The sequence below is a fragment of the Sphaeramia orbicularis genome, chromosome 3 (assembly GCF_902148855.1).
Source record: "Sphaeramia orbicularis chromosome 3, fSphaOr1.1, whole genome shotgun sequence".
In the NCBI taxonomy this organism is placed as follows: Eukaryota; Metazoa; Chordata; class Actinopteri; order Kurtiformes; family Apogonidae; genus Sphaeramia; species Sphaeramia orbicularis.
Window position 1 is genome coordinate 54134394 of NC_043959.1, and position 26113 is coordinate 54160506.

The following is a 26113-nucleotide window of genomic DNA, read 5'->3' on the forward strand; positions in this document are numbered from 1 at the left end:
GACTGAAAAACCTCACAACGCTCAACAAATAAAGGTCACATACTACAGCTGAGATCTATCAAGATTCTCTCCAAGGTGATTTTCTGAACATATAGGGCTGACACAAGTGAAGCAGTGGCTCTGTGGAGGGTTTCTATTGATGTTTGTGGTGATTGCTTTGGCCTGTCAGGGCATATACAGTCCATGTTTACAGTAGCAGAAGAGCTATTCAGATCCTTTACACTAGTACAGACAGTAACAATACCATACTGTGAAATACTGCACCACAAGGAATTATGCTTTCAAAACTTTAAGATAAATTAACAGCAACGCACACTTTAATTATTAAAATATGAAATAACTGTAGTCAGTAATAAGTAAGTATAAAAATATGAAAAAATTAACTTTATTTTATGTTGAGTAGTTGACTTGGGGGCAGATCTACAGCAGAGGAAGGGGATGTACTGCCTCACCTCCCCCAGATGCCTCCCAAACTTTTGTTTTCACAAAAATAAGATAAGAATCTGCTATTTATAGTTCATGCTCTGTACATATATTCATATTATTTTCATATTCACAATATAGATGCATGTGGTGTTGGTATTGATGTGATATGAGGGGATTTACTGTGAACTTTTATATATTCTGACGGCTGTGGGAAGGAATGACCTGCGGTATTGCTTCTTCTTCTTGCACTGGAAGTAAGAGTCTAGTGGTGAAAGAGCTGCAAACAGCAACTATGTCCTCAAGCTTCTTAATATGTAGAAACAAATAATAAATTGACCCAACGTGATTTATGTAAGAATACTTTTATTCTTCAGCCCCACTGCATCTTCTACATCTGCAGAACCTTTACATGTAATGGAATAGTTTCATTTTCCTGTAAATACTTTTAGCTTTGAAGATGTTCACAGTTTTGTTAAGTTTGAACACTGGACTTGCTCCTGTTGTGTGTTGATACAGGTCATGACATAACAATGAATTGTTTCAGGGTGTGTGTGTGTGTGTGTGTGTGTGTGTTTTTGCTTAACCCTTTCATGCACAGTTGTCACTCCAGTGGACAGTTATTCTACAGCTGTTCTCTTGTATATTCATGGATTTTGTTGTTTTACTTGCATATCAACCAACACAGTGGATACTTATGCACCATCCCATAATACACTGCAATTCATACCGTAATTGTAACATTCCTGTTCTTGATAAACCTAATCTCCAGCAATATATTTGAGTGTAAATTAATTGCTAATTATTAGACTGTAATGAACAGGGTTTTTTTTAAGTGTTGTGTTTTGTTGTTTTTTGCATATTATTTGAGTGAGTAATAACTACTATTATAGTAAGTTAAAATGTGAGAAAACATCAGATTAGCAACATTAAAAAAACATTTATTTCATCGTTTTCACACAGTGTGACAGTAAATGCATGTTTTTTTGCTTCAAAAATTAAACACATGGTGTCCAGCTGAGTGGAGATTTTTGTGACTCCATGAAAAATAGATTCATAAAAAACAAAAATTTCAATCACATTATTTTTCTCATGCCTAAAGAGGAATAAAAACACTCGGGGAAAAAAAAAATCTTGATTAAGGTTCTCATAATTCATGCATGAAAGGGTTAATCAATGTTTTTTAGCTTTGGATCAATGCTTTTTTTTTTTTTTTTTTTTTTATTTAGCTTAAGAAGGAGGAAAATTATATATTTTCTATGGTATTAAAGGGTATGAAAAATTTTATTTCAAGGTAATAATAATAATAATGATGATGATGATAATAATAATAATAATAATGATAATGATGATGATGATAATAATAATAGTAATAATAACAATAATAATAGTAACAACAACAACAACAACAACAATAATAATAATAATAATAATAATAAAACAATAATAATAATAATAATAATAATAATAATAATAATAATAATAATAATAATAATAATAATGATGATGATGATGATGATGATGATGATAATAATAGTAATAATAACAATAATAATAATAATAATAATACTTGTAATATATTTGAAATAAAAAAAACTAAACTTTATCACCCAGTGTTTGTGAGTCACCCGTGGACACACATGGTGTGGGTGGACAGACTGCAGCTCGCGCCAGCTCGGCTCAGCTGGGAGTGGACGTCAACACAACCCGGGTCTGTCCTCCCATAACTTAACTTTGGAGGCTCGGCGGAAACAAACACAGCCGTTCATTTATCAACTTCGCCACGTCTCTAACATTGTCTCGCTGAGAGGTGATGCTGGGTGTGGCTGGAATGACGGGCAGGTAAGACTGTTGATTTAGGGACGTAATAATCTGTGACAATCGCCAGCGTAACGTAGTTATAGGCTGTGTTAGCTTTGGAAGCTAGCACGCTAAAGCTACATCTGCTAATCAACGTAAGCAGTCAGTTGAAGTTAGCTAGCCACACTGCGAGCATAAATACCACTTTGTAGACGACAATAAAAGGTTAATTGTCTGTAAAAGTACATTCGACGGTTTGCAGAATGATAGTTTGTTAGTGACAGTTAAGCTTTAATTCATTATTGGAGCTTAGAAATTAGCGTTAGCCTTATAATGTTCTGTCAGACAAGATTAGCATGCTACTTAGCTGTTAGCTGTGTGGTCTCGTTTAGACACGAAGTTGTACTCGTGTGTTTTTGATATTATTACTACCACTATTACCTCTATTACAATAACTTATTCTTATTCAAGCCTTCAGATCTGACTGACCAGACTAGATATACAGTAACGTGTGATTGTAATAGATTGACTACACCAGGAGAAGCCTATAAGTTGAAGTTACTATAAAAAAGAAACTACTATTAAATGAACTGTGGGAGAGCTATTATTGGTTTTTATAGCTGTTATAGTCACGTCCAGTTTGATGTTATGTTGTGAACATTTCATAAAAGCTGAAAAACAGTATTCAGGTAGTGTTTAAAACAGTTACATGCTTCATTCTCTAGTTTTCTACTGTAAATCTGTGTGTGTCTGATCATTGGGGAGTCTGCACACCAGGCTTCTGTTAGTCTCAGTCCTGTCTTCACTTACCAAATTAGGTGGTGGCTGTGCAGTGAGTAAGAGAGTTAGTGAGTTCCCCCACTGATTCACTCATTATTTCCATTCTCCACTGCAACAGCTGCTCTAACAGGCACAGTAGTTAATAGATGAGATATGTGTGAAATGATAAACATTGCTCTGGCCTTGCATCCCAGTTGTTTGTCAGCCCAATATTTTACATGCTCTCTCTGCTGAAGAAAGCTCTAATGTATTTTCTTTTCACATCCAATAGCATTGCTAATGCCCTTGCCAGTGCGGCTTGTGAGCGATGCAAAAGTGGCTTTGGCCCAACTGAAAAGATTGTCAATAGTAATGGAGAGCTGTACCATGAGCAGTGCTTCGTGTGTGCCCAGTGTTTCCAGCAGTTCCCAGAAGGGCTCTTCTATGAGGTAACTTATTCACATTTCCTTCTTTGGCTTTTTTGGACATGTCTCATCAATTAATACTGTGATGAGCGATAGATATTCCTCTGTATTTGTAATTGCCGTGGTATTCTTTATATAAACTATGTGTTGAATTTTCTTTTACAGTTTGAAGGCAGGAAATACTGTGAGCATGACTTCCAGATGCTCTTTGCTCCTTGCTGTCACCAGTGTGGTGAGTGTTACAGGGTCTCACCAAATCCCATTTATCCAGTTACTTGTATTCTGATACATTTGGACTATGGTGATTTGACACAGAGTTGTATTAATTTGCATCTGGTACAAAACACATTTCAAATGTACCTTGGCTTTTCATTACATTTAGCTGTAGGGCTAGAAAAGGCTATGGACTTGAAATTTCTTGGCTTGTTTTTCAGCACTGTCAAATAAACTTATGGCTTTCTATATCCATGTAGTATATCCATACAGGAAAAACTGACTAAGCAGTTGTTCAAAGCTTCCATAGACATACAGGCCGGTGACAAATTAAAGGAAAAACTAATGTACTAAACTAGAGTGCTGGGCCACCAAGCGACCATAGTGGCATTGCTTCTCCATGGTTGCAGTCGAACGCTGTCCAACACATCGGTCTAAAATTGTCCACCAGTGTCCATTTGGGTTGAGATCTAGTGACTATGAAGTTCATACCATGTAATTCACATAAACTTCAACAAACCATTCAGTGCTCCTTGTGGCCAATGGATGGGGGCAACAACTACAGTCAGGTTTTTCCTTTAAGTTGTCACCCATATCTGTGATTATAATCTACTGTGCATGTGGAATTAACATCCCTTTTCTACAATTGTTTTGCAGTCATTGAACCCTATAAAGAGTCTGTGGATTTTAATGTGTGGTCATATTGTTATCCACAGTCTTAGTAAGGCCGATGTTAGATGGCACTGGCCTAGTCCCAACCAACACAGACATTTTTGAAAGGGAACTGATGCCCTGAAGTACTTTTCCACTGCCACAGGGATTCGCTTGGAAAACATTTTACATAGGAGTTGCTATCATATCACTGCCTTAATTGGTTAGTATGCTAGTTTGGATCCGAACTAACACCAAAGTCACACATTAACATGAACTAACTGATTGAGACAGTGGTAGACCAGCAAAATTCATGTCCAATGTCACATTGCTTTTTTGTCAGTGAAATCTGGTGGCTCTGAAGAGTACAATATAATGACTTTAGTTCCCCTGTGGAACAAGCTGTCTGATGGAAAGGGGAAGCAGTGAAATATAGCATAGATTTAAACCGATACAGAGTTTTTTAGGTGACTAAAATACAATATACTGCTGGCACCCACGTCATCAGGACATTCCTTAGCTCCCATGTTGGTTCTCTTGTCTGGTTCTCCAAACTGGGGCCCTGCTAATCACCATTTACTCCATGTAATACACTGACTATGGATAAGTACCTCATACAACCCCACTTGAATTAATCTGAACTAACCTTTAAATTCTCTTCACCCATGATTCATGTAAGTGCTTTGTAACCTTTTCTTTAATACAGCGTGATTTCATCCAGGAAAGGGCAAAAAACGTTTAAGTTATACTGTGTGTTCTTGTATAATTAAAATGGATTCTTTATCTAAGCACCTCTTTGAGAACATTATAGTATCACTGTAGGGCATTGTAGTAACACTGAAGTCTGCATAATAGAGTGCTCATTAGTAACTACTATACATTACCTAGAAAATACTCCTTCCTCAGCAAATACAGGAAACTTCTAACTTCAGCTTGCCTCAGGGTGATCGCTCACTTATCTTTCTCCTCAGGGGAGTTCATCATTGGTCGTGTCATAAAGGCCATGAACAATAGTTGGCATCCCGACTGCTTCTGCTGTGACATTTGCCAGGCTGTGCTTGCAGACGTGGGGTTTGTCAAAAATGCTGGCAGGTTAGTATCCCATCCTATTAAGGTCTTAATATAACAGTATGACAGCCTTTAAAACAGGTGGTTAAACACGTCAGGCTGGTGACTCACTCACTTCTGCAAACTAACAAATATTGGAATCATGAGCATCTGTGACAGAATACGTCAAAGCATTATTTAAGACTGTACTTTCCTTTCTTGACACCCTTGAATTTTGTTCTCCTCTACTTACCTCAGGCACCTGTGTCGCCCATGCCATAACCGCGAGAAAGCACGAGGTCTTGGCAAGTACATCTGCCAGAAGTGCCATGCCATCATTGAAGAGCAGCCGCTGATCTTTAAGAACGACCCATATCACCCCGACCATTTCAACTGCAGCAACTGTGGGTCAGTATTACTTATCCGACCCACTGTTTTGCAGAAATGAAAAATAAAAGCAGATTGAGTTATTCCTGTTTTATAAGGCCAGTTCAGAGCCAATTTTTCTTCTGGTCTGATGAATATCACTGTTCGTCTACCCACAGTAAAGAGCTAACTGCTGAAGCTAGGGAGCTGAAGGGAGAGCTCTACTGTTTACCCTGCCATGACAAGATGGGGGTTCCTATCTGTGGGGCCTGTAGAAGACCCATCGAGGGACGTGTTGTCAATGCCATGGGCAAGCAGTGGCACGTGGAGGTTAGTGAACAACAATGGCAGTTTGTTGATGCATATTTGGCACATTGTTCTGTTTGATGCTACCCAAATTTAAGGGCTATTTCCTGTGTCACTAATCACAGATATTGAGACGAAAGACAACAAGTGGTGCCAGGCACAACAAACCCCGCCCCTCGTACATATTGTAGCTTATTTTGGCATCGATCCAGCTGATGTCATCACGTCTATGTGTGTGCTGATGTCAGCATATCAGTTGCCTCTGTATATGTACCAAGTTTGATGTAAATTGAAACAAAATTGATATATTTATAAACATTTTAAATTTTGCCCATTATGAGTAAATGGGAGAAGTCAAAAGGTTTTAAAAATTAAAAAAAAAATTTCAACTTTGACTTACTGTTCCCAAAATGAAACCACATCTATTCTGGGTCACTGGCAGTCTGTAAAGTCTATAAAGAGTGGTAACAAACAAACAAAAAAAACAAACCAAAAACAATACCCCTTGCCTTACCCTCAGGGGGTGAGGTAAAAATGAACTGACACAACCATACCACATTAATTTAATCCTAAACTGAATATTGAAAAATCCCTCTTTCCACTGCTGAATGGATTACAGTGAGTAGGCTTTCAGAAAAGCTACTGTCAAGTTAATAACACTGGACAAATGTCAAGCGGGCTCCTTCTTATAGTTAGTTGTACATGTCACACACCATCCTCCCACAAAAGGGATATAAAATCTTTATTGAATTTCACATTTACTTACCATTACTTATGCATAGGAAAATTAGCTTCATTAAAGAACCCACTTTAGAATCAAAACACTGTAAATGAGCTCATTTAAGTGAGTGGGAGACATGCGAGTAAAAATATGATTTCTCTTGAGGCAAAGTGCAGCACTTCAAGTTATATGTTCATCTGTCCTGAGGCCACTGAAATTTCTACTCATTGAGCTACTTAAGACTGTCAACGATGTATAGCAGTCAATTAAATTCTAAAGATGGTTATTAACTAAAATTCTGTATGTGCTCACTTGAGAAACATTATATGCTCTCAGACTACCATAAAGAAATGCTCAGCTGGTGTGTTAATCTGGTTGCACACAGCACTCGGTCTCATGTTCTGTTTAATGGGAAATCATCTGACGCATTCATTTTGTAACATTTGTGTTGACAGCATTTTGTGTGCGCCAAGTGTGAGAAGCCCTTTCTTGGTCATCGCCATTATGAACGGAAAGGTCTGGCTTACTGTGAGACTCACTACAACCAGGTAACAACAAGTTTTGTTTTTTCTTTACATGCAATAACTACATGCAAATTATCATGTTTACTAAAATTGAAACGAATGACATGTTACAATCTACCCATACATTTTCCAAAGAAGTCGGTTGATGTGTATGTTAAACTATTTATCGTTTCAAAAATAGCAAATATTTCCCCCTCTCTGTTGTCTAGCTGTTTGGTGACGTGTGCTATCACTGCAACCGTGTGATTGAAGGCGATGGTGAGAATCACTCTGACAAAACACATATCTAATATAACTGATGGGTTTTTTGGCAGGCTTATATTTTTGATCCTTTATTTTCTTGTGTATCTGTTTCAGTGGTCTCTGCTCTCAACAAGGCCTGGTGTGTCAGTTGTTTCTCCTGCTCCACCTGCAACACAAAACTCACTCTCAAGTAAGTCCTGTTGCTTATTAATACTTTTACTAACTTACACTTCACTAAAATAACTGTTATTGTCGTCTTTTTCTCTAACCCATGTGCCTGACTTGTCTAGTCCTAACACTTGTTTCTCTGTTACTTTTCCTCCAACTTTTCTCTTTTTTCCCGTTCTTCTTCCTCTTTCCCTGTCTGTGTGCTTCAACTGCTGCTCCTTTGGTAACTCAGAGATAAGTTTGTTGAAATTGACCTGAGGCCAGTATGCAAGCACTGCTATGAGCGCATGCCTGAGGAACTCAAACGGCGCCTTGCCCGCCGTGAACGTGATGCCAAAGACCGCAAGAAAAAACCTATCTGTCTATAGAATTATTTTATTTAACTCAACACTGTGTATGCCTTTGACATCATGACCTGGTGTCACTTTTTCATTTCTTTCCTAAGCTTTAATTCAGAGCCTGTGGCAATGTGGATTAATGTTGTGAAGTATTGGATTTGTACTGCAAATCATGAGGTCACTTATATAAATCATAAGATTACAGTTTATAGGAACCTTGGTTGAAATGTAATTTTTGGGTTTTAATAAGAAAAGTAACCATCTACTGCAGGAAGATTTTGGCAATTTTTGTGATAAATCCATATCCCACAGTTGTGGCAACTTAATGTAGTGACTATACTGTTATAATAGAAGATTTCAGCCCTAAGTGGTAGTTTTATTTATGCAGGTTTATGGTCAGTCTGTATGAATGTGTAGTAAAAGAGATGTTATATTACAAGAAGTCTTGTCACATGATCTTAAGTTTATGTGCTTCTTTGCAGGAACAAATTTGTCGAGTTTGACATGAAGCCTGTTTGTAAAAAATGCTATGAGAAGTTTCCTCTGGAGCTGAAGAAACGACTCAAGAAGCTGGCTGAGTCCTTAGGACGCAAGTAAACAGTTTCAGGCTGAACAACATGAAAGTATTTCTACTGTCTCTACTGTTGTAAAACCAACCTGCTATAAGAACTGCTTCATTACTCAAGGGCCCAGTATTATACAGTACATCATTGTTTTGTTTTTTTCCCCCTAATATGGTAATTTTTTTTAGTACATTCCTAAATTTCTCCTGTTTTACTAAACTCTCCTCTTTTTCTTTGGAAATCTCTTTTTTAGCATATTTTTAGTTCCACTTGTGCCTTGATTTTATGTGTCTAAACTTTCAAACAATGGTTAAAATGCAACTGGTAAATACTGTTATGCCTTAATATGTTATTAGAGAAGCAAAGTACCTACTGAGAGCAGAATTTAACCAGAGTTTTCAAATTGTATTGAGTGGAACCTCTGTCTTATTGGTGTGGAGATATTAACCGTACTGTATATGTCCAGTATGTGTGATAATGTTATGGTATTGCTTGTACTGTAATTGCTTGGGTGTGTGTATCAGATATTTTCAGCTATGCTTGCATCTTCCTGAGGGAAATGGTTCAAAGGAATTCAAGATGAAATGAACGTTCAGCTGATTATTTAACATAAAGAACACTTTGATGTTAAACTATTACTGTGAGTCAGCATAATGCCTCTGTTGCCTACTTTTGGATGCTTATAACGGCAAAAATGATTTAAAATGAGAAATACCACACAACAAAAGTGCATTAGTATGGAGAAGCATTTTTTTTTATAATGGGGCTGTTTTTCTGTATTAATTTCTGCAGCATTTGTCAGAATTAATATTTGAATTCTCTGCATGATGCAGGGTGTACAATATGCATAAATCATCAATTTATATTTGTTTTCTGCTAAAAATTCAATAAAGTGTTCATAAACAAGTCATGGCGGATGTCAATTTCTAAAAACCCAAATAAACCTTGAAACACCTGTTCAAGTTCTGCATCAGATGGAGGCACACATCTCTGCATCTGAGATGTACAACACAGGCCCGAAAAACATTCACTGACTTCACAAAACAACATCATGCACACATGGAATGCAGCAAGCCAACACATAAATGTCAAACACTTAAAACTGGCAAAAGGGAACTGTTTGTCTTCTTAACCCTCTATATTTACCACAAATGGTTAATAGCACACCGCTATTATCTTTTAGAAAGTAATGGACTCATCAGAGCATTGCAGACATGTAGTGATCTTCATATTGATAGCTTCTGTGAGACTGAAATTCTACATTTTTATAGCAGTAGCAAGGATATAAAAAGGCTGAATTGATAGCTGTGTTTGGCATTTTTATCTCAGTGATCATTTCTGTCTGCTGCATTTCCTTCTCTGACGCAGTGACATGTAGGTGACACTAGTCATCTCGACAGGACTGACAGACACAACTCCCTCTGGGAAAACCTGTGACCACTAAATGTATTTCCTAACATGGCATTTAAGCATCTACACTCAGATGTGAGCCAAGGGACTAATTAATTGTAATCCTAAGAACTATGCATATATCTAAGCTGTAGTTTTTGCAGCTAGAGTTTACATTAGCAGATACAGATGGTCAGAAGCATAGTGACAGTGTTTATACAGCATGAGCCACCTATTAGGAAATGTAAACATCACCAACTATGGACAATCAAAAGAGGAAGCTGTTCGTCTGAAAATGTCGCTGCTGAACAGTCATTACATCCTTAAAGAGAGAAAGTCAAAGCCGAGAAACAAGATATGCTCAAACAAGCAGAAAAACCATTAAAAAAAAGATGAATAGAAAACCTTTTTTAAAGAAAACAACAGGTGTCGAGTCATTTCCCTACTGAGCTTATTTGATGTCAAATGCCAAGCACAGCTCATATACATCACATGAGCTTAAAGGGATGTTTACATGTACATATACAGTTTCATTCTATGTACTCCTGTTCACAGTCCATGTATTGTAATTGCAAAACTTTCCCAGTTAATGCAGATGGTTATTCAGTGGAATTTGGATCATGTTCCTATTTGCAGATGTTAAGAAGGTTGGGGTTGGAGGAGTATTGAAAGGCAGCACAGAGGGGCATTCTGGACACATGGTTCTGTGGTGGCAAAATGTTCTTGGGTTGTGGTAGGAGATGTGGAGGTAAACCTAAGAAGTGGAGTCTGAAAGTCGCCCACTCTCCAAACGTCATGCCGAGGAGGTCTTTGAGGTCATTTGCATCACCGAAAACCAGCGCAGAGCCACTGAGGTCATTGCTTTTCACAATATCAATGTACTTACTAGGGAACTTCATCCGCTCCAACTATGAAAAGACAACAATACATTTTTAATAAGTAATATAGATTTGTTGGAAATCTTTGATGTAATGGCTGCACTGATTTTTTTTTTATGTATTTGCATCAAGAATCAAACATTAATGTGAGCTGAGTAAAAAAATGACTGAATAAAATTTTGTGACGAAAGTAAATGCAATGCACTCCTCACCTCTTTACACACATCTTCTGTTTCCATATTAATAATGGTTGCGATTGGCAATGGAGCCAGGTTCCTCATCCAACCAGAATCCTTCAGCCGGGAAGTCCCTCTGATTTGAGCCAACTCTTTTCTAATGGTACGGTCCAAGTTCACCGTCGCCACCTCAAACATCTTCAAGTCCTTCACTGTAAACTGGAAATCTACTCTGAGCAATTTTTCAAACATCTCAGGATCTCCATCCTCCTCCAGGAGGTCTTCAATCTGTGCCCTCATCACATACAGCTCAGCTTTGGACTCGCTGAAGACTTTCCATAAGGTCTTTGACCCATCTATGGCCTTGTGGTCATTATCGATGTCGGCTCTCTGCTGAGCATCCTCCACACACTGGATGATCCAACTGAGGCGGCAAGGCCACTGGTTGGCCATGACCACCCACGCTGCAATGTCCTCTGATGGAGGGAGCTCTTTCCCCAAAGCCTTCATGATTATCACAGTCACTCGCATAGAGTTGATTATTCTTCTCATAAACATGACATTTTCTAATATGTACTTGTTCAGCTTCCTCTCATCACTGGTCAGGATGCTTTTGACCAATTCCTCGACTTCCTCCTCTTTCACATTCGGTGTTCTTTTATCATCTAATGGAATGGTTTCATCTTCTTCAAAGGTAATCTCAACAGATGGTATATCTAAAAAAGAAGACTTTCTGGGTTCCCCAGTTCTGTGTTCACTGTCTGTCTTGCTTGTGTCCTTGGTGGTTTGTGAAGTGCTGATCAGGCTGTCGAATAAACTGCGTTTTGAGTTATCATCCAGTGGTGGGACAGTGAAGGCCAGAGTAACAATGCGGTTCAACAAAGCATGAGCTCTGTCCTCTTTGCTGAAGCAGCCATCTGCAAAATTCACTTTTTGTACAAGGACATCTGGATTGACAGCTAGAATGGAAATAAATGGACTTTCCTTGTCTGACAGCAAAATATTCATTGCGTCCAGAACTGCAACGATTTTTCTGGGTGAGCACCGGTCCAGATTTGTGATCTGCAGCACCACTCGGATCCTTCTCCTCTCAAACACCTCCATGAACTGTATGAACTGAGACAGAAACCACATTTCCTTCCTCACCTCATTCATGAAGCCTAGTTTGATGCTGACGTTCTCATTGTCCATTCCCTTTTTGATGTTCTGTTCCTGGCTGTAGATGAGGTTCTTACCCATCAGAAATATAAATCTCAAAATGCTTGCTGCAGGGACTCCGAGGGAGGCAATGACTAGACCTTCTAGCACATTGACCTGGCTTTCTGTCCCATTTTCTGCCTGTTCTGATTCTAGTTCAGGTTTAGGGAGGCTGAGTGTCAATGGGAGCACTAATAATATTAATGGTAGCACAAGAATGCAGAGGAAGAGAAACCACAAGGGGCAGCAACACAGCTTCTTAGACCTCCAGTCATGGGTAGAATCTGCCACTTCCTGAAATATTAAAAAGATGAAACTTAGACAACAGAAAAATCCCTATTACATAATAGCCACATTGGTGATGGGGTTTCAGGGATGGGAGAGATGTAGTTCCATCCATCTGTTTTTATTCTCATTTTCAGTTTACAGATTAAAAAGGACCTGAAACAATAAAAAAAAACATTACTGTGATTTATTTTTTTGTACCTGTACCTTTGTACCAAAATATATAAAACTGAGTGGAAAAGCCAAAACTGTGAAAAAAGTGCTGTAAAAGTTTGATGAATAGCAAATAACATCAATGGAAACAAATATAGCAAAACATTGTGTTTGACTTCATGTGTGGACCAATAAGGAGACTGCGATGTTCACTGAATGTCAGAAGTATAGATGGTATTCACTGATGTCACATGTCCGGTGCACTAGGTCAGTCTCTGCCATGTTGAGGGGAAAACAAATGCATAGTTGACTGCGCTTGCCTTTGTATGTACGTGTGCTTTGTTCAAACTGTGACCTGCACAGAAGGACAGTGGTTAACACCTGTGCCGTTTATGGGAGCAGGTCTTTTCGTACCATGGACGTTTGGAGCATGAGACGGTTCGCACCTGGCCTGGATGTTTTGAACCCTGGGATAAAGAGGTTTCGAACCAGACTTAGCGCACTGATGTACATGTAAATAAGGAAATATGGAGATGTAAACAACAGAGAGATGGTTTTTCATTGTCAGTCTTAGGAGGATTTCATGTGTCACTCTTTAGATTATTTGTATGTTTCAAAATAAAATTACTACTCCGGCTTCGGTATTCCGGCTTCCTCCCACCATCCAAAGACATGCACTGATAGGTTAATTGGTTAATCTAAATTGCCCATAGGTGTGAATGTGAGAGTGATTGTTTGTCTCTATATGTTCAGCCCTGCGATGAACTGGCGACTTGTCTAGGGTGTACCCCACCTTCGCCCCTGTGTAGCTGGGATAGGCTCCAAGCGACCCCTGTGACTCTAGTGAGGATAAAGCGGGTTCAGAAAATGAATGAATGAATGAATCATTTATATTTACTGAGTTATTGCATTGATCCACTTCCTATCTCTTATAATGGGGAAATTTTTCAAAGTCGCACCAAATCCAGAATCAGATCCGGATCCAAATAATTTCACTAACTTTTGTTGACATCATTATTATGTCTGTGTGGACTCAATAATCACACCGTGGTAGCTTCGTGGGTTAGCTTTACTCAACACATCTGCATCCGCGCTTTACATCACTCGCCGTGCATCCGGCTATGTCTCTTAAAGGCACAGGAACATTACTTAATGCAGTTGAACTTCATGTACCATAAACTATAAACTATAACTCTATATGTATATAACCATATCTCAGACATCACAATCATCATAAAGAAGCTGAATACCAAGTTTGAAGTCAATCAGAATTATAGTTTCGGAGAAGAAGACGGTTGAAATTTTTGTAACGGACAACAGACGCCGACGCCGGATGCTGCATGACGACAATAGTTTACAGCATGTCGGCCGGTAAGCTAAAAAGCAGCTCTTAATATTCCAATACCAGGACTGGATGGAACATCTTCTTTTGCTTATTGCCTGAACACTACTGAAGAACTCTAATGAACTTCCAGTGTGCCAGACATTTGTGAGCAATATTGTCAAGTAACTTGATGAACTGGATGATGTGGCACAGAATGTCCTACAGACATCCACGCTCCCTTTTCAGTCACGGCATCTTCACTCAGAGCTTCACAATACTGTCTATGACCAGACTCCCCTGATAATATTCTAATGAGCCCACAATGTACTGATACCTTTCCTAAGTTGTACTACTTTAAGTGGAACTTCGCCCCTTGCTCTTTACCGCCTGCATGATCTTAAGAAGTGCTAAAGAGAGAGGACTGCGAGGGGGAGGCATGGAAGTGTGAAACAGCAGTTGTTCAGTGAATTCCCCAGGCCAGAGTTGAGACGAGAGTGACACAGAATCAGAGGACACCTACGCTGAGCCATACAAGAGTCTAAAACCAAACCACATCGAATCATTTAAGTACATTCTATAGTTAGAATATTTTCACTTCTTTATCTTGCTGGCAGGCAAGTCTTTCTGATGGGGAAGTGAGACTGTCAAGCCCTTCAAACTCACCAAATTTGCTTGACAGAAACATTAATTTAACCCCAAATAGCTGCATGTTTTAACTTACTACTTAGTATCCACACTAAGAAACTGATTGAGGCAGACCTAAAATCACTGTGTTTTTAGTCATTTTAAGTGTGCATTGCCTCTAAATCCATAATGAAAATTCTATTTTAGTAGGTGTTGAGCATGTATGATAATGAGTGGACGCTGAAAGTACATACTGTATTTAAATGCTGTAAAAATAAGCAGCATGCATTCTAAAAAACAATGTTCCTTTGAGTCTGTTTTTCTATTGAGCCAATTTATAGCCTGAAGCAAAAGGAGGAGCTGAGAGCTGAAAGAAAAAAGAATGTGGACGTTGGTAAAAAAAAAAAAAAAAAAAAAAAAAGCCTCAGGTAAACCTCAATTATACAGCTATCAAATAATTAAAATAGTATTATTATTTGTAGTTATGAAGCTTCCATACCTGTTTTCAGAAAGGAATAAGATCCATGGCACCCCTCTGATAAAAGGTAACGAGGGTCAAGACCGCAAAGAAGGCAGTTTATGTGGCTACATGTAGGTTTTAACCCCTGTGTATTTAATCCATGTTTTCAGAATTTCATCATGAAATCGCCATCTGAGTTAATGCCTTTTAACTTTTTGCCATGAGCATGCCTTAGGTCTTATTTCTATTAGAACGTTTTATGTTCCTGTTCAAAGAGCACCTTCATTATACTTGTTTGAACTTGCACTGGGGATTTTTTTTTGCCTCACTGAGGTTATATTTTATACATTTTGTCAGCAGGATTACACATAAACAAGTATAAGCAACCCAGCGAGATTTAGAGTAGACCTACAAGACGCTAGGAGATCCTGTTTTTGTTTGTTTGTGTCTACTATTGTGAGATAGGGTGTTACTTGGTAATTAAGTATTAAGAGTAGTGGAAAAAAGCTTTTGGATGCCGTAAAATTTTACACAACCTCAAATATTATCATGAAATATTTGCAGAAAAAAAAGTGGGTTTTTTGTGTTTGAAGAAATGTGGCTGCATCAGATAGACACAAACAAATGGAAATGTATTTATTTATTGTTTACTGTTACTAAAAAAGATTTAAAAAAAAACAAAAAAAACAAATCTTAACAGTGTCAACATCATGCTCTGGATGTGTTTCATTATTTTGCTGAAACATCCAGTTTTGACCCTGATAGAACTGTGCAGGGGCAGAAGGGGGCATGTGGGTTTGGAGAATAGAACAAAACTTGGCAGTTCAACAACTTAAGAGTGATTCTAATATCTAATATCTGACAAATGCAACTTTTTTCCCACCACTGTTGACAAGTAGTGTATGTAGATAAAAAATATAGATCAGATATTTTTTTTCCACATGTTCCCACAGCCTAGACTTATAACCTTTTTTAGTAACTAAGTGAATAGAAAACAATCCACTAACCTTTTTCTTGACTTCATCTTTTTCTTCATGTTGAGCCACACGGTACAGTACCAAGTGTAATTTCCCAAAGTTCATCTGCATGGCCTGAAACAAGCGTATGGCCAACCCTGCCCACAACAGGTCACTGCCTGCAAAATGCCAGGCACTAAAATGCACATAAATAAACCTTATGTTACGGTGGTGCCGGTTCTCCTCAGTCCAAATGGGTTTATAGAAGAGCAGCCGGCCAATGAGAGCCAGAAAGCCAGTAACTGACGTCTTCACTGAGCGAGGCCTGGTTTCTCTTTTGCATTCTTCCTCAATCTGTGAAGTTTCCTCCTTCGTGTACACTGGAGATAAAAGAAAAAAATATTAAGGTGTAAAATAGATGACCTGTTGGGATTCATCATATTATTATTGACAACATGAGGCAGAGGTGTTAAAGGGGTCATATTCTGCTAAACCAACTTTTATTAGTCTTTGGTTCATTTATTTGTGTATTTGGACCCAACTAGTTCAAAAAGTTTGAATTTGAACCCTCCAGCTGCTGCAAAGCTATCTTTATATTCATTTTGGCAAAAATCGAGTGGATTTCTACAACTTGTTTTAATTCCTGCTTAATTTGTTACGTCTGTAACTAGTTACGTCACGACATTTGCACATATAAGGTCAAGACTTCTGATGAACATTTCTCAGAGTACGACATAATTGTTTCTGGTGTCGTTACTCAGATATAGGGTTGAAGATGGACCTGTGGAGTTGAATGAATGAAGAATTCAGACCCAAGCAGAGCATTTACAGTTTATGTAGACCACAGGGAAATGTTTTAAAATGCATAATTCCAGGAGAATTCCGGTCGGAACACCAAAGAGATGAGGTCACAGAAGGGTGCCTCCAGTGCAGCAAGAGGAGAAAACTACAGAGAGAAGCTCCAGGCATTTAGGAGAACATCACCACCAGTTACTTGAGAACAGAAAGATTTTCTGTTTTTTTTTCACCCCTGGCTATACTTCTCAGAGACAGGTCTATAAAGGGCTGAGTTAAGGACGATGGAATCATAAGGTTTGTTGGGTTTTTTTCTACATCCGGGTGGCTGTCAACAATAAGGACCCTCCATACTAGGTTTAGGAGGATTTTCCCTTTTGGCTGCAACTTAGAAGCTGTAAAGGGTCTTGTTAACAGACCCCTGCCTAGGAAGTTTAACTTGTTATAAACTGTTCCTGATTGATGTATGTTCTTGTTTCATTTGTTCTTTATATGACAAAAAATCTTGGAGAAGCATTTTTTTATGTGATGCACAGAAATTGAACTGTACATGTAACAGAAGTTTTGTAAATTGTGCTTTTCCAAATAAACAAAGAATTAAAAAAAATAATAATAATAATAATAAAAAAATACATAATTCCATTTATTCATTCATTCATTCATTCATTTTATGAACCCGGTTTTTCCTCACTAGGGTCACGGGGGTCACTTGGAGGCTATTCCAGCTACTTAAGGGTGAAGGTGGGGTACAAACTGGACATTTTGCCAGTTCATCACAGGGCTGACCTATACACCTATGGGCAATCTAGATTAACCGATTAACCTATCGGTGCACGTCTTTGGATGGTGGGAGGAAGCCGGAGTACCCAGAGAGAACACAGACACAGGGAGAACATGCAAACTCCACACAGAAAGGTCCCACCCCTGTCGACTGGTGTTGGAATCGAACCCAGGACCTTCTTGTTGTGAGGCACGAGTGCTATCCACTGCACCGCCATATCGCCCAGAATTCCATTAAAAAAAAGCAAAATATCACTCCTTTAAAACAAACTTATATAGCATATTTTCCACACCCTCATGGTCCCCAAAGCGCTTTACAAAGCCTCACACACACCCATTCACGCACACACTCGTACACCAGTGGGTGGCTGCTGCCATGCAAGGCACTTAAGCAATTTAGGGTTCAGTGTCTTGCCCAAGAACACTTTCACATGTGAACAGTCAGAGACATGATTCGAACACGTCGACTCTTTGGGCATTGGACAACCCGCTCCACCAGCTGAACCACAGCCGCCCACAACCATTTAATTTAATTCTTAGAACAATCAGAGGCGCAGAATCACATGCATGGCTGTACTTGCCAAATCATTATCGGACAAAATGTGCAATAAAACAAACAAAAACAGATTACACGCTTGGGGCAAAAGCACACGCACTCTTTACTCAAGTAGAAGTGCAGATGTGCAAAAATGTACTGATTCAACTTCTTAACTAAGGTGAAAGTTGAAACACATGGGCTCTGAAAAGCACTCAAACTAAAAAGTAGCCCTCTGAAGGACATTTGTACTTGCTGTTTTTGTCAAAAGCTAACCAAATCTCAAGAAAGATTTTCAAACTGATTAAAACTATAGTCAACCTGAACATGTAAGGAGTAAAAATGAAAAGTTCCCAGAATTATAAACAATCATGTGAAGTTCACATGTGAAAGCTGTATTTACATTAAAAGTATTTCACTCTGAAATTACAGAATATATTTGTTTTATAGAACCTAACATGGCTCTTCATGTTCAAAACTACTTGCCATGGTTAAAAAAAAAACCCCATCAGAACATGTATACAGCGAGACCTTCACCATAACACAAAAGAACAACCTTAGACTCTTCTTTTTCTTTGCTACCTTCCACTGGAGCTCCACACATTCCATTTAGTCCTTTCAATGCCTCATTCTGTAAAATAACCTTAGTATAGTGGAGGTGAGACGATTGAATTTGTACTTTTTGTCCAATACTGTTGTTTCAGCTGCACATTAAAATATATGGTATATTATTGTGCATACTTTAATGAGATGGTAACTATGATCACTAAAAGGAACTATAGAGAGCTGAAATCCTTTGTTTGTCCCATTGGGTCTAACTCTGGAAAAACGTATGAATGAAGGTCAGAGCTGAGACAAGAACTTTTTTGATCCTGTTTGAATTGTGTCACCATTTACACATATGATGATTGTTGATTTAAAAGATATTTTTACAAGATAAAAAAAAGTCACAGTTTGTGTTAAAATGAGCAAAGTAACATTTAGATTTGTGAAGAAAAGGCTCATTATGCCTTGGCATATTTCACCTCATTCCTCAAGAGTGAGGTCACAGTAAAAATCACTATAAGTCTGGTCATGTTGAAGCTGCAGACACAAATCCAGTGACTCTGAACAGATCGAAGACAGATAAAGTTACAAAGACATTTCCTGTATGACTTTCAGGTCTGTAGTCATTCTATTTACATATTTCACAGTATACTTTAAGAATTATACAACAGTGTGACTTTCTTGGCTTGTATAATTACCTCCACCAAGGAGGTTCTGTTTTTGCCAGCGTTGGTTTGTTTGTCTGTTTCTCTGTCTGTGTGCAAGATAACTCAAAAAGTTATGGATGGATTTGGATGAAAATTTCAGGAAATGTTGATACTGGCACAAGGAACAAATGATTCAATTTTGGTGGTGATTTGGGGGGGGGGGGGGGGGGGGGGGGGGGGGGGGCACTGATCTACCTTGGCGATGGTCTATGCTCTCCGAGTGCTTTTCTAATTATCTTTTAAAGCAGGGTTCTTTTTTGAACCATGCCCCAGTAATGGCATCATGGGGGGGGGCAAGTGATTTACAATGTTGAGATGTACTGGTGTTTGATACTGCATATTTTGGTATCGATCCAGTACAAAGTAAACACAGGGCCAATATCGCAGATATCGATACAGATACCAATACCAATACGTTTCGATAATTAAGGTGGATGCATTGTCAAATTGCTAAATCTCAATTAATTTTCATGACCTTAAGTGTTCTGTGATGTTTCCTTTTTTATCATTAAATAGTTAAAACCCAGGACAGAATTAGGGCAAAGTAAATATAAAATACTTTATTATCAAAAGAAGTTTCTTTCAGAAACAATAGAACAGTAACAAAACAATTTTTTCCCATACATTGTCATTTCTGGAATTTTTTTCTTAAATTAACAAAGTGCACAAAATGATCACTGGAAAACAAACTGAAACAGATAATTTTTTCGGGTAGTGTTCAGAAGCTGCAATACAAAAATTAAAAAAAAAATTTAAAAAATGAATTATCTGTACTGTATAGCCTTTTTATTAATTATTCAGCTTGCTGTTGTCTCATTTTTGGCCTGAAAATATAACCACATGGCACTCCTCTTCCATGCCATTTTTTCTGCTCTATGTCTCAGTCTGAACATGCGTTGTGCGTGGGCACACCTGAGCTGGCAGCTTGCTTGTTTACTTTGCGCTGCTGAGTCACGTAACGGCACAACATCCAAACACAAGAAGGGGAGGAGAAGCAAAGTGTGCCTGCTCTGCACTGAGACACAAGCAGCGAGTCCGGCGACTTGGTTGTGGCCTCTTTGACAAAACCGCTGCTACATGTACAAGAGAAAAAGTGAAAATAAAGTATCAATCTCAGCATACTAGTATCAGTCTATACCGATACTGACTTGGTATCGATACTATCGATATTTGGATCGATCTGTCCACCACTATCGTGATGTACAATTGTAGTAGCTAACACACCTGCGAGCATGCACGACGATGTCACTTGCAACCCCCCACCCCCACCCCATGTGCTCACGCCCCCCCAGTTGAGCGCCACTGTTTTAAAGCGATAAACACCATATTTGTCCGTCACAGCAGAGTTAAAACAGGATAAAAGAATTAGTTGTCTCTTGGTAATTTAATACAATTTTTTCTCTGAAATGAAGCCCTGAGGGGCACAACCAAAAGGGGTGGGACTTCACATCTTCCCATGTAGCATTTATTCATTATAAAATACCATAAAGACCTAAAAGTATCATTAGATTATAATTAGTAGAAGAAAAAAAAACATTCTGATATTATGTCAAAAGTGTTAATGTAACATAGGGCTGAGATATGACCTGGATTGAGCCTCAGGCTGACATGTCACTGCAAAAGTGTGTGACCACTAGAGGGAGTAGTGAATCACTCTGCTGGTCTGCCATGGTGACGAAAACACTAAGCATGAGAACCAACAAGAAACAACTTTCGGAATCAAAGACATATAAATAAAAGCATTTCTGTTGTTTTCACCAATGGACACAACTCTGAATGAAAAGAACGGAGTTTGAGGCTAAAATAGCAGGATTTCTTCTACACGGGTGAGTTAGATTATGAGGTTTATGAAGATATTAAGTTATTATGTGATGTTGTTATCTTTGCTAAGTTCTCTGAGTGTGTTTTTTAATCTTTTTATTTAACCTTTATTAAACCAGGAAAAAAGCTAATTGAGATTAAAAATCTCTTTTTCAAGAGGGCCAAGACAGCAGCAGAAGTTACATGAAATGGTAAGTGGACTGCATTTATATAGCGCATTTTATACACCTTCATGGTGTCCAAGGTAGGCATGAATGTGAGGCCCAGAAGGGCGCTGCCAGACCCTACTGGGAGCACCCTTTGGTCATTGGATGACCCTTCTGCTAACTGAGCCACAGCCACGGCCACCCCTATAGAAATAGCAATCACAGACATCACAGCCATACATCCACACTAAAAATATATGTAAAACACAATAAAAGTCAGTTTTAAAACTATACATAAAACACAAAACTTTGAACAAAACACCACCATTATTTTAAAAACTAAAAATATAGCAACAATGTTTCTTAAAAGCATTGCAAAGCAGAACCCAATTCAATCAATTAGAAAAACATTACATCCGGATTTATCTTTTTCCCATTAATTTAGGATGACTTTGAATGTATTTCAAGAGTCCAGTTCCTTCAGTTTTATCTTCTGTAAGTTGTTTCAGGCAGTGGGAGCAGAAAATTGTGTTGTGTTGATCCACAGTTCAGACTAATATGTGACAGTTCTGACCTTGTTCGATTCCAAACACATCCTTAGTGCAGTTAAAATAGACTGAGATTAACTGAGAAAACTTGATGATACTGTAATACACATATGTGAATAATCTTAAATAATTGTAATTACTTTATCAGTAAGCAGCACACTGTGGAGACGTAGTGTTGATTCGTTGGTGGTTTTCTTCATTGTGGGTGTGTTCTGATATGTGACTTCCCCCACTCTAAATAGTTTGGAATATCAATACTGTATAACACCCCTTTAACCCATGAAGACCCAGCGCTACTTTTGTGTCAATTCCCGAATGAACTTTTCTCTATATTTAACCTTTCTTAAGAGATTTATTATCATTTATTAAAACTTTATCCTCTGTATTTTGTGGTTTGAAGTGAAAACCAGGTAATTTCCTATATTTAATTTTCTGGTCATGTAGATGTTTGTAAAAACTCAGATTAAAGTTGAGGGTTATTATAACAAAAACAGAGAAAACAGCAGAAAAAGTGACTTTTTCAGCAAAATCTATCATTAACTGAACATAAACCAAGTGTCTCCATCCACTGTTATTGATCCAACTCTATGGGTTTCACTGGTGAAGGAATGTCGCAGAAGATGATGATGTTTCCACGGTAACTATGGAGTCTCTGAATGTCCAAATGGGTCATATCTGATGACCGTGAAAAAATGAAGAACTGCATTTTACACTAATTATTCACATGTTATGAAATGGTTAAACATTTTAGCTCAGTAGATGGGTTTGGTCGTTGGTGGCTGTTTGGGTCTTTATGGGTTAAAGGATATTAAAAATAAACTCATATGCTGTGTGAAACGTATACATACCCTCAATTTGTCTGAGGATCATGTTAATTCTGTCCTGACATGACGAGTAGAGTCCTACAGTTGCAGGTGATGAAACTTTCGTGAGCGTCTTGGACAGAGCATACGAGTATATCTCATCTGTAACGACATCCAAATGGTTAAACAATATGAACTTCACTTCACGTTTAAATTTGACATTTGTATGAGTGAGGTGAAAAATATCTGACACACCCATTAACTGACAAACAAACAGAAAACAGGTACTCATGCCAACAGTTTTCTTGCTTGTCTGAACTAAATTAATGTGACAGTGCAGGTGTGTGGCAGTTTTCCTTAAGCTATTAATCACTGAAAATGTTGTGAATATCAGAAACTTTCTAAATATATGTGTACAAGTATTGGATCATCTCTTACATACTTGAGTATTTATAGACACACGCTGCACTTTATATTGAAAACATAGATAATACAGTAAAGGTTACATTTTCATAGTTTCATAAAGATTGTTTTTGAACCGTTTTGATCTCATTTTCTCTATCTAGCACAAAAAGTGAAACTCAATTGTCAATGCACATCAGAAATTAAATTTTGATAAATAGTGCACAGTATTCTCTATCCTCTAGAGATTAACTATCAATCTACAAAGGTGAAGATGAGTTTAAAGTAGACTTGCTGTAGAATGAATGTCTTTATTATCTATAAGTGTGGAAAATTATCCTTTATCTTGAACAAAACTATAATTTTTGCCTTTTCTTTGTATTTACTAATGCTGATTTTGTAACTTTAAAAAAAAAAATATATATATATATATATATGTGTGTGTGTGTGTGTGTGTGTGTGTGTATATATATATACATTTTTTTTTTTTTTCCCCTTTTTTCTAATTTATCAAAGTAACATAACAATGTAATAATAAACCTGTCGGGATCTTATTTCATCAAACACCCTATTCCCTCCAAAGAATGTCAGGCTGACAACAATAAAACAGCTTGCAGTGTCTTCATCATATATAATTACATTAATGAGTGAGTATTAAATAACTGAGTATTGTCTTATCTAGAAAAATCAAGGATTCACTCACAGTCATGTGTCTGAAGTATACATGAAAGTAATTTTATACAACTCAGTCAATTGTATTTATTGCATTTTACAGAGTGAAACTGAAAGTATAGACTGTCACAGCTAGTTTCAGAGAACTTACCTTTTGGAGGATTATACATGATGATGTTTTGGTGGAACTTCCAGCTTCCACAGAGAATTCACCTTGACCTAATCTGTGCATAAAAACAAAACAGAAGAGATCTCACACAGGTAACAGAGGAGTGTGTGATTATAAGAGGCCTTTGTCTTTAGCTGCAGGCGTGGGTGTAGCTTTCATCTGAACAATGGGGGTGGGAGACACATTCTAAGGAACGCTGGAAGACACTTAATACCTCGCACCCTTGGAATTTTTATGCATAAATGTGTACCTTTTGTCAGTCTCTTCAGGAATACTGTATGTCATGTTGAAAATGAACCAAATCTCTGAATTGTGCAGTTTTATTCACTCACCAGGGATCATTGTAGTTTCCTGTTTGTTTCACTTATTATGGTAGACCTCACTGAGCCACTGATATTAATGTACTTATATTTGGTCATGAGTATTTTAAGGAGCACAGATTGTCGTTATGACCAACTACGTCCAATGAATTTTGCTATTTATTAAGGCTGTGCTGGCTGTTTTCGCTGTGAGTGTGAGCTTTTAAATGGATTTTGTGGAATAAAACCCCTCTTTTCGACTACAAATATAATATATTTTGTTATAATGTTTGATATGCTGACTTATAACACACAAAGCGTTATATTTTTCTCACTGGAACAACCAGTCTTTCTTTGCAAAAAAATAATCTTTTCACATAATCCTACAAATTCACTGCAAAACCAGCTGAAATATTGGAACATGTATTGCAGTTTTTTAGAAATGCTGCCATGAAATCAGACATTTTAGACCACAGAAATCTGCCTGACAAAGCATGCAAAATCCTGGAGGGACTGATGTATGGTGAAAATGCATTACATGACAAGTCAAAATATAATAGAATATAATGCAGTACTTCAGTTGTCAGGCTTTCAGATACTGTTGCATTTATGATTAATGTCTTCATGGTTTTGCCTCTATATCTTCTGTCATGTCTCTTGAGAAGTTAAAAAGAATTTTGTTTGGATTAAATATTTGTGATTTGCTCCCTTTTTATGAAGCTAAGGATCTTAACCACTGTTCAAAGCCACGTCTTGAAGTTGAACAATTAACCAGTACCGACACACACTGTGTACAGTGTAGAAACTCACTGTGCCTCACACTATAAATGGAGTTCTGCTTAAGGATTATGTATTAAATATAACAGTTTCTAATCATCTCAGTGGAAAGTAACCTGTGTGTCGGCTGAATGTCCTTGAGATTGCTTACACAGCAAAAACAAAAATTCACAACTCGAGAGTGATTGTTTTTTTTGTTTTTTTTCTGAGGTTTGATTGACAGACATTGAAGAGACTTGTTTTAAAACGGCATACTGACATTCATGCGTGGGCTTGTACCCTCTAAGAGTTCAAGCTGTTCTTTTTATGTGCATAGAAATGTCAACAGCTTTGCTGTGTCAATGAAACTCCATTACCTAGAATTACCCAGCCTCTGTTCCTGTTGGCAACATATTTTCTCTCAGTATTTGCCTGCACTTGCATGATAGACAGTCAGTCTGACAGATGAAAAACACACAACATGGCAAATATACGCTTTCATTTTTGATAAAATTAATGTACATCCTTAGTGGGTGCAACTGTTGTCTTTTTTAATTACGCTGTTCACTCCAATAAAATCATGAATGCTATTCTCATGCAGAAGCTTACCTGGTCTAGTTCACAGTGCCAGTCCTGATGCTTATAGTCATTTAGCTTTTACTTGTTTCCTTTCATCTGAAAACAAAGAAGACCATGCAGCCGCTTGTGGTGAACTTTATACCAAGACTGTAAAAGTGCCATAAAAGTTGTTGCACTGATAAGAGATAAATCGGACGCAGACATCCCTGATAACCATATGCTTGCAGCTGCAGAGTTCCAGGAAGTGAGGTTGCATACAGGATAAAGAAGGAACTGTACATTGCTTCTATTCTCCTTTTTCAATCCATTACCCCTTACTCCAGCTCCCAATCTTCTCTCTATTCATGGAATCTGAGTGAAGTGGGAAGTTCCTTAAAGCATTACAAGGTAGAAAGATCCTCATTCTTGTAGCAGCTTCTGGCGTTAACTGTCCAACTTTTTCTGTCCATGGAAAAATGGAACAAATGAGTGATTTCATGCTAGAGCCTAGGGTCTGCATGATTCATGAACTGAATTCCTAGTTTGGAGTCCCTCAGGTTGAGAATGGCTGGATTGCTCTGCCTGGC

At 37.9% G+C, this 26113-nt stretch overlaps 2 protein-coding genes across 3 annotated transcripts; one reads left to right on the forward strand and one right to left on the reverse strand.

Annotated features, from left to right (window-relative positions):
- The first annotated feature begins 2090 nt into the window (after positions 1 to 2090).
- On the forward strand, positions 2091 to 9453 carry LOC115437918 (LIM and senescent cell antigen-like-containing domain protein 1). 2 transcript variants are annotated; one of them, XM_030161311.1, is made up of 10 exons: positions 2091 to 2265; positions 3275 to 3431; positions 3573 to 3639; positions 5243 to 5363; positions 5577 to 5726; positions 5864 to 6014; positions 7167 to 7259; positions 7445 to 7493; positions 7593 to 7668; positions 7879 to 9453. In XM_030161311.1, exons 1-10 carry the CDS (start codon positions 2237 to 2239, stop codon positions 8012 to 8014), a joined length of 1029 nt encoding a protein of 342 aa, XP_030017171.1. In that variant the 5' UTR covers positions 2091 to 2236; the 3' UTR covers positions 8015 to 9453. The 2 variants fall into 2 exon arrangements, with proteins under 2 accessions (XP_030017171.1, XP_030017181.1); XM_030161321.1 differs by having other exon boundaries at positions 2092 to 2265; positions 8467 to 9453.
- On the reverse strand, positions 8794 to 26113 carry nkpd1 (NTPase, KAP family P-loop domain containing 1). Its single transcript, XM_030161288.1, has 6 exons — positions 25578 to 26113; positions 23896 to 23968; positions 22716 to 22832; positions 16041 to 16369; positions 11027 to 12481; positions 8794 to 10844 (listed from the first exon to the last, which is right to left on the reverse strand). Exons 2-6 carry the CDS (start codon positions 23912 to 23914, stop codon positions 10563 to 10565), a joined length of 2202 nt encoding a protein of 733 aa, XP_030017148.1. The 5' UTR covers positions 23915 to 23968; positions 25578 to 26113; the 3' UTR covers positions 8794 to 10562.

Bases quoted from the DNA above. Each gene is read 5' to 3' on its own strand.
- LOC115437918 (XM_030161311.1), top strand. From the start codon at position 2,237: ATGCTGGGTGTGGCTGGAATGACGGGCAG. The intron at 2,266-3,274 runs GTAAGACTGTTG...CACATCCAATAG, and splicing joins GTGGCTGGAATGACGGGCAG to CATTGCTAATGCCCTTGCCA. The intron at 7,669-7,878 runs GTAAGTCCTGTT...TTGGTAACTCAG, and splicing joins AACACAAAACTCACTCTCAA to AGATAAGTTTGTTGAAATTG.
- nkpd1 (XM_030161288.1), bottom strand. The intron at 16,370-22,715 runs GTATGTATACGT...TTTTATCTCCAG, and splicing joins GATCCTCAGACAAATTGAGG to TGTACACGAAGGAGGAAACT. The intron at 12,482-16,040 runs GTTAGTGGATTG...TTAATATTTCAG, and splicing joins AAGATGAAGTCAAGAAAAAG to GAAGTGGCAGATTCTACCCA.